The sequence below is a fragment of the Ixodes scapularis genome, unplaced genomic scaffold (genome assembly GCF_016920785.2).
Source record: "Ixodes scapularis isolate PalLabHiFi unplaced genomic scaffold, ASM1692078v2 PGA_scaffold1__304_contigs__length_218370807, whole genome shotgun sequence".
Lineage (NCBI taxonomy): Eukaryota > Metazoa > Arthropoda > Arachnida > Ixodida > Ixodidae > Ixodes > Ixodes scapularis.
In genome coordinates this window covers 9,638,164-9,649,959 of record NW_024609846.1, presented here as the reverse complement: position 1 = coordinate 9,649,959, position 11,796 = coordinate 9,638,164, and the positions used below count along the sequence as shown (strand labels likewise).

At 43.9% G+C, this 11,796-nt stretch overlaps 1 protein-coding gene across 1 annotated transcript; it reads left to right on the top strand.

The window, feature by feature from the left end:
• Window positions 1-5,632: 5,632 nt before the first annotated feature.
• On the top strand, window positions 5,633-10,364 carry LOC8041981 (steroid 17-alpha-hydroxylase/17,20 lyase; the record flags this gene model as incomplete). Its single annotated transcript, XM_040213932.3, has 3 exons — window positions 5,633-5,644; window positions 6,955-7,138; window positions 10,186-10,364. Coding segments are annotated over 3 exons (375 nt in total), but the record flags the coding sequence as incomplete, so codon positions are not given.
• Between the last annotated feature and the right edge of the window lie 1,432 nt (window positions 10,365-11,796).

The window sequence follows — 11,796 nt, the reverse complement described above, 5'->3', positions numbered from 1 at the left end:
TGGTGTTCAGCTCGGCGATTCTTTCTGGGACCTACCGCGGTCGAATCAGATCGCCCTGCAGCTGAAGGAGTGCACAGTGGAAATGTTCGCCGCTCGCAGTGTGCGTCGACGCTGCGATCTGCTCAACGCTAAGCCTGTTCCCACAGTTCATCGCCGACGGACGAACGACTCTAAAACAAATCGCCGAAGTTCTCGCTATGGACTGGACATCAGGGTCATGAATTTCATTCCGCGATAGCATTGATAAAAGGTGCCGTTTCCACGAGACGACTGACGGAGGCTCCTTGATCGAACTTGGCTACGCACTCGTACTCGTAGCCTCTGTACCCCGCAGAAAAGCGCGCTTGACGAGGCCGCTGTGGCTTGGTTTATCTGAAATAAAATTATTGGACACTTTTTGTTCTTCAATATTTCTTTCCAGGAGCATGGTTGCGCTATAAGCACGCGGAATTCTACTGCTCTAGCAAATTTAACCGAGATCATGCGCGGTGTTCACTCGGAAACGTAACGCACAACTAAATTCGGTCCGAGCAGGTCATTTTTAGCGTACGCTATACTGTTGCGTGTTGCGTACGTAAGATCCAGCAACGCTATACTAAAACTGTCTATTAACTCAGCCACAAGTGTGTGAACGTAGCTTCAATCTGACATTTCCCGTGCGTAAGTCGTGCTTACCTTTTAAACTCCTAAAACAACCGTGGGACCAATTTCTCACAGAGCACTCAACGAATCTGTCAGCAGAAACAGTACGTATTAATTGGCACATTGTATTAGCATTATTTCTGGCTGCGGCTGAGTAGCAATTATGTAGTTAAGTGATATTTGTTGTTTACATAACACATTTATTTATTCAAATATGATGGAAATATCATGCAGCTCAACAAAACAAAAAAGAATGCCCGCAAAAAAAAAAAAAAAAAAGAATTTTTTAGAACTGCAACATCTTGATGAATGAATTGAGAAACCCAGTAGCAATTATTACATAGAACAACTTTAACTGATATGGTAATCAATTTTTTCACGGCACTAATATAAACGCCCCTTACTTCCAGTAAAGTACGCTGCCGGTCATGTACTGTCTCTGCTGAGTGCCGGCGCGAGCGCCGTAAGCAGCAGCATCGTTTGGCACCTTCTGAACTGCGCCGACAAGCCGGGTCTGCAGAACAAGATTTGGGAAGAGATTGACAGAGTGATCGGACAGCAACGAATGCCGGCCTGGGGAGACCGTTACAATATGCCTTTCACCATGGCCTGCATTTGGGAGACCTACCGCTGGAGGACGTTGAGTCCAATCGGGATTCCACGAGGGTAAACGAGAGAAAGCTTTGAAAAATTTCACCATGCGCTACGTGAAATGAGACGTGTAAACGTTAATGAAACAAAGCAACTAAGTACCTTTTGCTACTTAAGAAGTAACGATCTGCATTCCTTGTTATCGCGATTCAAAAGAAAAGCGTCATGTGAGCTTGAAAGTTACGCGTTAATTTCTCGTTACTTTGAACGTTTCGTTTTTATGAAGCATTAGCCGCTTCTAGTATTTGTTTGGGTTACTGATTCCCTATGCTTTAACAAGTTCATTGGGCGTGATGGTTACACTGGCATAGCTCGTGCTCCTTTTCTTATGACACATCTAGCGTTTCCTCGTCCAGCAAAGTTCAGGCACGAGCTGGTCTGTGTACTAGGTTGGTAAACTGAGCAAGTTGGTGCTGGTTGAACATGATGAAATAAATAGTGCGCAAATAGACGAGGACTCGGACAGGAACGGAACGCAGAATACAGACAAGCGCTAACTCACAACTCAAATGCATTGTTATTCTTTTCACCAACGCCGTTCTTTGGTCAACCTGGCCATCGTCAGCGTGTTCAGGACCAGGGTTGCTTCGTGGCGCATCAAACAGTGTAAATTTCCCGCTGAACTTCTTGGCCTGTGCGGATTCCTTAAACCTTCCGCGAGTCATTCGGGAAGGGACTGCATACTTTTAAGATCGCAGCATTGACGCCAGGCACAATTCTTCAAGGACTGTCTTTGGACGGCTTCCGGTGCAGTGCCAGTGATCTAGAACGGCATCGCAAAATCGTTTATTATTTGAACGAGACGACAATGGACGTAACTTGACTGTTTGTGGTGAAGAGTTCGGCTAAATCTCCCCGGAAAGAAAAGGAGCTTCCAGCTTCCAAACAATTTACTACCTACGATATTACGCGATATTACGATATTACGTTTCTTTCAAACCTTCAAGGAACTCTAAATTTTGAAACTTTGCTTTTAGTTGAACATAACGTACGTTCTTCAGAACTGCTCACGTTGGCAAAAACGTCGCTTAAAATGTCAATGAATAAGATTAATAAAGCTTGGACTTGGGTTTGGGTTTAGCATCAGTGAAGAAGACAGCCCACGTTGTGTCTCGAAATATGTAGACACTCTTTCTAGATCACGAAGTGTCCAGGTTCGCAATGCTAAACTTGTGATCAACCTTCTGGTTCATAACGAACTGCGTTTCTTGGAGGCAGATTAGAAGTTTTTTTGTATAACCTCTGAAGGAATGTTTTATGAAAAAAGGTGGTACAGCCGTGCACGAAACATTCAGACCTGGGCAGGGAGCTATTAAACAAGTTCGAAACCGTGCTGTAAGCTTATGTGAACGTCTATCGTTGAGCCAGCTTGCTCGCAACATCAACAAAGCTGAAAAGATGCACTTGGCTGTTTGTTTTAAGACTAAAAGCCGAATGCTTCTCCTTTTCGAGCGATTGTTATCGAGAGGGGTGCATGGAGGCGACAAATGAGCTGGATTCCTTCAAAGACAGCTCTCTGGTTTAATCCTAAAAGATCCCTTTATGGTTCGCAATTAGGAAGGGTTAATGAAATATTGAGGACAACTGAATTTACCTTTCACAGTGTATTCAGCGTAGACGTCCAATATCTTTTTGATTCTCTACCCCGAGAACATCTACTTGACTCTTTGAAGCTCTGCATTGAAGGGAATGATAAATTCTCCTCCAGGAACTCATGTGGAATATCCACAGATTTTTCTGAACTTTTGCTCGTTTATTTAAATTATACGTTCATTGGGGGAAATATGTAAGAAAAGAGAAACGAAGAGAGGAAAGAAAAACAGATATTTACAGAGATTGGGCGTGTGCTTAGGATAATGTGTTGCGCCGATATTTATAGTGACCTATTTCTTTCAAAGGTTGACCGCGGTATTGAAGTGTTAATTCGCTCCACGCTTGTTACAAATGTCTTTGAATACCTTTATGAATTGCTACAAATCTACAAAAGATCCCTAAAGGCCGATATGGTTCCTAATATTATGAACATTTTTCTAAAGTGTGGTTTTGGACTTTACCTTTAAAAATCTTCTAAAGAAACACTGTGTAAAATTTGCACCCTTCGATATCTTTAGAGCCCAATCACCTCTGCTGCTCCTTCTCAACCGCTTGAAAAATTTATCCTACATTACACATCCTGACATTCTAAATTAAAAAAAGGGCATATTGGAACTTCTTGCTTCTCATCGGCCTTAAATAAGTCCTCCTTTTGTGCTATCAAAGGCCGTTTTTACGCTTAAGCAAAAAAAAAAAAAAAATCATCTGGTTACCGTCGCAGGTTCTAACAAATGTGGTAGGATTCTTGATAAAAAATGTCAAAGGTGACAAAAAAGTCAGGCGAGACTGCAGGTTGTGGTTATACCGTACATATATAAAATTTTCCATAATTTCAAAAAGGTGTCCAATCGGTATCGTGTCCTCTTAGTGCTCTCTGCTCCTCAAAAATCAGCTGTATTTGTTCTAAAGTTCTAGCTTAAGCAACAAACAAAAATTCCCGTTTTGATCAAAATACCATTCCGTATCTCTCCCTAAAGTCTACGGTGGGGGAGCCATGTACTATTGCACTGTACAACATGCTCATTTGTACGTTATTTAAATAAAACTATTGCATTAGGCCGATACAAAGACCAACACTCATTTGATAAATAATTGAAGCGTTTTGGTAGACGGATGTGTCAACCAAGCTTCTATAACCTCAACTAACGAAACATTTGTTTTTTTTTTGATTTAGCGATTATGGTTGAAATTTTTCCCGCGCTCCTTGTACTGGCGATTTTTACCGAGCCTGCCTCACGTTCCTGCTTCTTTCTTCTTTTCAACATACAATACATTTGAGTTGCGTGTGTCTTCTGTTTTTCGTTTCTGTTGCTCTCCTCATTTTTTTTGTGCGCTATTGTTTGTCATGGCTACATGTGTTGCGCGTGTTCCCCTCCGGAAGTAACTAAAAAATGTTACTTGTTGCTTCATGAAAAAGTAACGAAAATTTGTTCCTTGTGGCTCGTCTCAAACAATAGATAGGTACAATCAACGCGTTATATACATGTCTGAGTGAAACCATGAAATCCTTCCTACTGAACGAATCTGGTGGATGAGCAGAAGAGATTGCCCCCTTAAAAGTGAGAGGCGAGGAAGGTAAGCTGCATGCCTAATCAGAAGCAGAGATCAGAAGTAGTGAGCCTAGATTCTAAATTGCTGCGTGGTTTATGAGCCACTTTTGCTATACAAGTTGCGAGGAGAGCACACGTGGTCTTTTAAAGGCTATCGCATTAAAAAAGGAACACTTGTGCCAAAAAGGAATCTCTTATTTACTAGAGTAATAGACGCACTCCTCATGAACAAAGCTCCGCCATCTTCTTTTAGAGAGCTCACGCAGGCCGCTAATCATCGCGTTAAGCGTAAAAGAAAGCACGTTTAGGAGCACGGCTCTCCGTAAAATTGCGACCAGCTAAGACAACATTTTCGCGTGAGAATGTTATCCCGTAACTCGCTGGCATCATTCTCTCAGTCGCGGTGATTGGTTATTCGCGTGGTCTGCGAATAAGTGGGCACACAGACTTTGTTCATAAACAGTGCGTGTATTACACGAGTAAATACGTACAGTGTAAGGGTTAATGTTGGTATTGTCTTACTTAAACAGCGAACATCAGAAGAAAATAAGAAAACTGTATGAAGATATTGTTCGGTACTTATTTATGAGGAAAATCGGTGGACGTTTTCAGGGCATATTCATTTTAAAGATCTCGGTGTATGTTGCTGATCTGGCTTGAACGGACGAGAAAATTGTAGTTTATCAGTGAAAAAAAAAGTTAAGTTCTGAAAAAAAAAGTCCACTAATCTTAGAGGGCAGGGTACCCGATCCATACGATAGTCAGACATTTTTTTATGGTCAATCCAACCTACTTGATGGACCATCAGATCTTTTTGATGACCCATCACAACTTCTTGATGGTCCAACAGGCCTTCTTGATGGCCCATCAGGCTTCTTTGATGGTCCATCAGACTTCTTTACTGGTCCGACAGGCTTACTTGACGAAGCCTGTTGGACTATGAGGCATCTCCAGATGGTAGCTAATGGACCATGAAACGCTTGCTCAAAGACTGTAAAAACGTTTGTGGTGGTGTCGGATAAACCGTCAAAAGGTTTTGATGTTTCCCGGGTCAGACTACCATATATCTCCTTAGACCACCAGAACGTCAAAAAGGATGATGGTGGTTCTCATAACGTCTCTTCGTGGTGGGAAGAACCTGACCATCTACGAGACATTCCAGCAGTGGCCGAGAGGGGGCACTAAGTATCTCAAGTCGTCGCGCACACGTGGATTGCAACCGGTGTGGAAGACTCACAGCGGAGTGACTCGATACTGGAGTTTTCAATCCGTAATCATCCGCCTCAAAACATTTCCCTGGATACACGAAATGCACGAAGACAACTCATAAACCCACAAATGTTTTTTTTAAATAATAGTTCTGTTTTAATTTGTGTTCTGGTTCGTTGGTGAAACAATTTGTTGGTTCGCTTTGTATATCAAGTAGGTCATGTTTACGAACTCAGTTGCAGTTAATGTGCCGAAAAACGCACTTAGTTTTATCGGAAATTCATTTACTAGATGTACATGTAGTGGGAACGAACGTTCATCGGTGTTTCTTCGTTCTAATCAATTTTACATTTTTGACACTGGCGGATGTTTATCGGTGTTTTTCAGCTAAAACTAGAACGTCTACGGCCTAATTATAGCACTCTCTATTCTTTCCTAAATGAAACGCATCATTCTTCTGTGCACTGACTTTTTTTAAGGATATATCGAGAAAGCTTAACATTATGAATAAAAATATTTCCAATATTTTTGTTCATAGAACTTGTCGCCAGCAGAGTTTATGTAGAGTTCATTAAAGAAGCAATGAATCGAGTTTTATACTTCCGCTAAATACTACTTAAAATCACTTTCTAACGTTAATAACTGGTACACTTGCCTTTGTTTTTATTTCTAAGAACCGGCAGTCACCAAAAAATAAGAGAAATAAGAGCATCCTTCAGCTTCTCAACTTGGAGCCAGAACAAGCGGCCACGTGGACTGTAGTGGTGCCTACCTTATGCCGGCAACACTAATCGTACCCACGTGCTGGGGTGGCATAGTAGTAAACGCGTGCTGAGCCACGGGCCTTGTTAGAGTTCGGGTATTTTCATCAAAGCAGTGGCTGGATACGAGCCACCACCGAAGCGTCCGCCGAGGCATTAATTGTAACGATCCGAGCGCTCACGCCGTTCTCGTGTCCAGTCTATAAGCTGTGCTCGAGTGTCGTCAGGGTGGGTGGTTTCAATCCAAAAATTACGTCATCAAGCTTGGCGAAGGCAAGACTGAATTAAATAGTCCTCTTTAATCCTCGAAATTTCACCGCTACAAAGAAGTTTCTGAATCAGTGGCGGTCTGTGCCAGTATACGTGGGTCAGACTAGGACCAGTGTGCCTCTGCAAAGTCATTAGCATTCCAACCCGATATTGTTTTATAACTCTGTTAAACAAAGTGAACTTGGCATCTACCCCGATTAGTGCTTTGTTAATTACCACAAAAAGAAAAGAAAACATAACCACGTAACATACAATAAAACTTATGTTCCAGCTGCGAGGAGGACATCAGCATCGATAACTACGTGATTCCCAAAGGAACGATCGTGCTGCCAAATCTGTGGGCAGTGCACATGAATCCTAAGCTATGGAAAGATCCGGAAGCCTTCGACCCCTCGAGATTCCTGACGGCTGACGGCTCGGGTCTGATTGCTAAGCCTGAGCACTTGGTGCCCTTTTCTGTCGGTAAGCTAAAACACAGCAAAGCATTTCTATTACAACTGACACTGCTTGAACAATAAAACTAATGCACCAGTAAAATGATCAACAGACGCTTCAGCATGTCGCGAGCTACGTCATGGCGAATTAATAATACTGTTTGTCCGCAACTAATGCGAGGTCCATCGGCCTTTTCATATTAGGGCAGATATCGGTGGCAGATGTACGGGGAGAACTGGCAGACAAAATATATTTGGAAAGAGTACAGCGATATGTTGTGGTCTTTTTACCGGAACGCATTATTCAGGCATTATTCAGAAAAAGTACTTGCGAATCTGGGGAGAGCTTAGTGAGGCAAACATAAATGATTTTTTTTTTCCACTGTGGAAACGAGGGAGCAAGAGACGACGATACCTTCCTTTGAAAATTATTCTTCTGCAGTGTCGACAAGTGCGGAGATTCGTTTGACGATCGGGTCGGATTTCATCGCAACGATGACGGCCTATAGTGATGGCGCAATAAGGCAGGTCAACGGCGGAGCGAAAAGTCACGGATGAGGGAGCAGAGGACCATTGGCAGGATCGTGACCATTCCATTCTACTACACTGAACATACCTTTTATAAAGGCGTCAGTGGGCGTCAGAAAGTTCCTTCCTAAAATACTACTAGCGGCACTGTTTGAAACTTCAAGAAAGACGGCGATGTAGGGCGTTCGTGCAGGGAGCACAGATATGTTCGCACGTCCTACAGGTGCTGCGTGGACAAATATACCGTTGTCCATGTGCAATAACTGTCCACTGGCTGAAATAACTACTTTAGGTAAGTCGCGGTACTCATCTTTTGGAATGCAGGATTTTGCGGCTGCTGTGTCGAACAAGGCGACGAATTAGTGCTCCTCTATACGACGAGTAATCATTCCAAAATATGCCTTTGACTAACCTCCTAGATAAGAAAGTCTAAGTGTTAAAGTTTTCTGCTTTACTAATGAAGGCCACCGTACGCCAGAGATTGGACATAACTTCGGCGTCAGCGATCGGCTGAGAGACGTGTCTAATCAGTGAGAACACGGGTCCTAGCCGAACACCGACGCCGTAGTGGTCTCCAATCTGTGGACTACGGTGGCCTGCTTTTGTGACGTAGGAAAATAAAGCACTTGAGGCCATTTTATCTAGGAGGTGTCTCTTCGACGCATTGGACTGTAAGGAGGAGCACGCCAATCGAAGAGCCACATAGAAAAGGCACAGGAAACGCGCGAGGACGAGGCAGTCAAAGGCGCACTGTCATTGGTCGAGGACGGGTGGACGCAAAAGCACGTGAGCTCCTTTAGTGGGTAAACAAACGAACGATGTGCGCAATGAGCAAACGGACCGGCACGCCGTATACTAACATTTACTGATGTCGGTCCAACGAAAGCAGGATTTGTAGCAGCTTATGGTCGTGCAGACTAACCTCCTGTGACGGCACAGGCTGCTCTACTTAGGCTGACTACGATGTGGACGCTACAGCGGCGGGCTTGAATAAAAAAAACTCAGCCACCACGTCTTCGGAACGGAGAGGGCGATCGTTGTCGGCTCTCTTCGCTTTGAGGTACTTTGAGGTGAGTGGCAATCACACCAAAGCGAGCGTAGAGGTGCAGCTCTCTTCAAAATATCGAAAAGACCGAATGAGATTGTCCGATGCACGATAGAAAGCTTCGCCATCGATTTGTCGTCGCCAAGAACGGGCAATATTACCAGCTGTTGGAGAGGGAAGAACTCCGGACACTGGTCTACAAGTTATCGTCCTACTTGTTATGTTCGCTTGCGCAGCCATCGCTTTTGAGCCATGCTGTCGACGTTCGGTTTCTGTGCTCCGCTGAATACTGCTGTGTGTCGCTGGCATTCTTTGGCAGATAAACCAACGGCTGGAGCGGCGGGCGTGCGTTACTCATTGTCATGCTTCTTCTTGTTCGGCATTGTGTCTTGGGTTTAGCGTACGCTGCGTAGCTCCAAAGCAGCTCGTGAAAAAACTAAACCACAGGGGTTGGGGGTCGTCCTATCCTCCAGCCCCTGTGAAGGTAATTATAAGATATAAAGTTGACGATTTTATGTGAAACGTACAGAAGAGACGACAGCAGCTCGAGTAAGAACGCCGTGCACTCATGCAGTGTTTTCACAAAGCCTTCGTCGTTGTCTTTGTGAAGTGGGAGCCACACTGCCCATACATTATACAAACGACAGGAGGTTTTCTGAAGACAGGCTAACAGGTTTATTTGCAGGCATGCGTGAATCATCTTCGAACCATGCTTTTGCTGGAAGCATAAATGTATGCTTCCAACATGCGTGCAATCAGTTCTTGTTTGGCCAATGTGGCAGGGAAGCACTCATACAGTGTCTGAGAGCTTTCTTTTGTATGAGTTGGAGCCACTAAATGAGCTACGCTTCTAATATCGACACTCTGCTCCCCGACATTATGGTGGGCGCCGCCGTTTTAGTGCTTATGCAGAACAGACGCAACCGCCGATCGTCATGATTCAAAAGTCCGACTTCCCCAGCATTAGATTCAGTTTTAGAAGGCTCATGCAATATTGCTTTGGTCTGTCGCGAACTGCTTAAACATTTGTGCAGGGCGGAAAAGCGTTTCTTGTGGTTTCAGATAAAGCTTCAGATGACTGGCAACCATGATTTTAAGCCACAATATGCGGAAGTTTGGTTACTCTGAAGCGTAGCTTCTTTAGTGACACTAGTATGAGGTATTAGTAGTGAGAAGGGGCCTTTGGAGTATGCGGAGAGCAAGTCGTCTGCTTCTTTTGCAGGAATTGATTTGACGCCATAACGACGCCCAATTTTGATTGGCTCTGATTGAAGAATAGTGGGTAGAGCTAAAACCAAGCTACCTCGAGGTCTACCACCATTTTTCAATCAGAGCCAATCAGAGCTGGGCGTTCTCACGTCAACACCACACCTACAAAAGAAGCAGACGGAGTTACGCTTCGGATAGGGAATACGTTTCTGCTGAATTGAACTGACATGCTCATGAATAGTGTTTCACTAAGTGATTCAAATTATTCTTTTGAAATTTTGTTTTATCCCCAGGCAAACGAATGTGCCCAGCTGAGGCGGCCTCCAATATTCAGATCTTCCTGTACCTCACAGGGGTCCTGCAGAAGTTTATCGTTATGCCTGAAGATGGTGTTGCAGTCGACTTGTCTGTGGACTGTGTCGTCTTCAACATCCCGAAGACGCAGAATTTGCGCTTCATTCCGCGTTCATAGGCTGTACTTCTCACGTGCAATTTATTTGGATTTTTTTTCGCGGGTATTCGCATCTAAGTTTCTAATAAACTATGTCTAATGGGTTTCTTGATGTCTCACATTCAGCTTCGCAGACTTAAAGGTCGTTTAAAAAATACACGCGGTCAAAGTTATTATGTAATATTTTTTTCTTTGGCTTACCAACTTAACTTCATGTGAATGGTCGTTTCTCAAGACGCTTACTGTAAATATAAACTTCCCGCAGATCTCCAGTCAACATGCGCAAAAGGAAAACGAAAGTTCAATTGCCTCCCTCACTGGTGATAATTTTGTAGTCACTACACGCTTAACAAACTCATGGCGTGACAAGTCCGGAGCATTTTATTAGCGCAGTACAGCCGATTACACTGCGGAAGTAGCCAATAAGAACGCCGAAAAACAAATCACGAAGCAGCAGAAGCACGAATACAGAACACCATGTCCTGCGTTCTTTCAGCTGTCTGTGGCTGTAATAATTCGCGGGAGTGTGAGGAATAATATTTGCCGTCAATTTTCCTCCTACTTCTCTTACGCGAGAACCTGCAGAATTACAGCATTCAAGCCATAGAGCCACTTATATCGAGAGAAGAGAAAGCTCTACACCGCTTAAGTTGAATATTGGTTGGCATGGTCGGGCAAGCCGATTGAAAGATGTGCCGTTCTGCCTCTCAGTTTGTTAATATTTTAAAGCGTGAAATGCTTTAATCTCCTTAGCATTCGGAGAAAAAAAAGGAAAGAAGAAAAGGCTTTAAAAGAGGCGACAACCGCAGAGATTACCCATGGCCAAGTTGATTTCGGTTCTCGATCAAGCTGGTACGTGTGTGGGCGTGCACGTACTTGAGAAACGTCTAAACCGCCAAATGTACAACGAATGCTTCTCGCCCAGTCTGTGCATAGCTGCGCTGTTGTGGTGAGAACGCTCTTTGGGCATAAATAATTGGCACTACCTCACCGTTTCGTTTGACGTGGAAGGTGACTGCACCAAATTCGCTTAGAGAAGCTTCACAGGCGTGGCAGGGAGGCCTTCTTGGGTCGTAATTAGTAATCCAAATGTTCCGTAGTAAGCTGTTTCTCTTCCATGAGGGAGATTTTCCATGCCGGTAAACTTATTGATTTGGATACTTTGTTCATAGCTGAAAAAGCACAAAAGCGTCGAAAACAACAAGTACCAAGACGAAGAGAGAAAACACAAGTACGTTTTCGTTTGACTACCTCTTGGTCCTCGTTTGTTTCGGCGCTTTTATACATTTATTACATTCAGGTGTTCGCCACAGGCGGTAACTTGTACGTGGAATTATCCGCAGGGCCCACAAGGGGCTACATGTTTCAGGTATGTCTAAAAGCTGTAAAGCCGATGTGCATCGTAATTTATAAGCCAGCTCCGGGATACGACCTGTGCGCTCCTGCCTTCTTT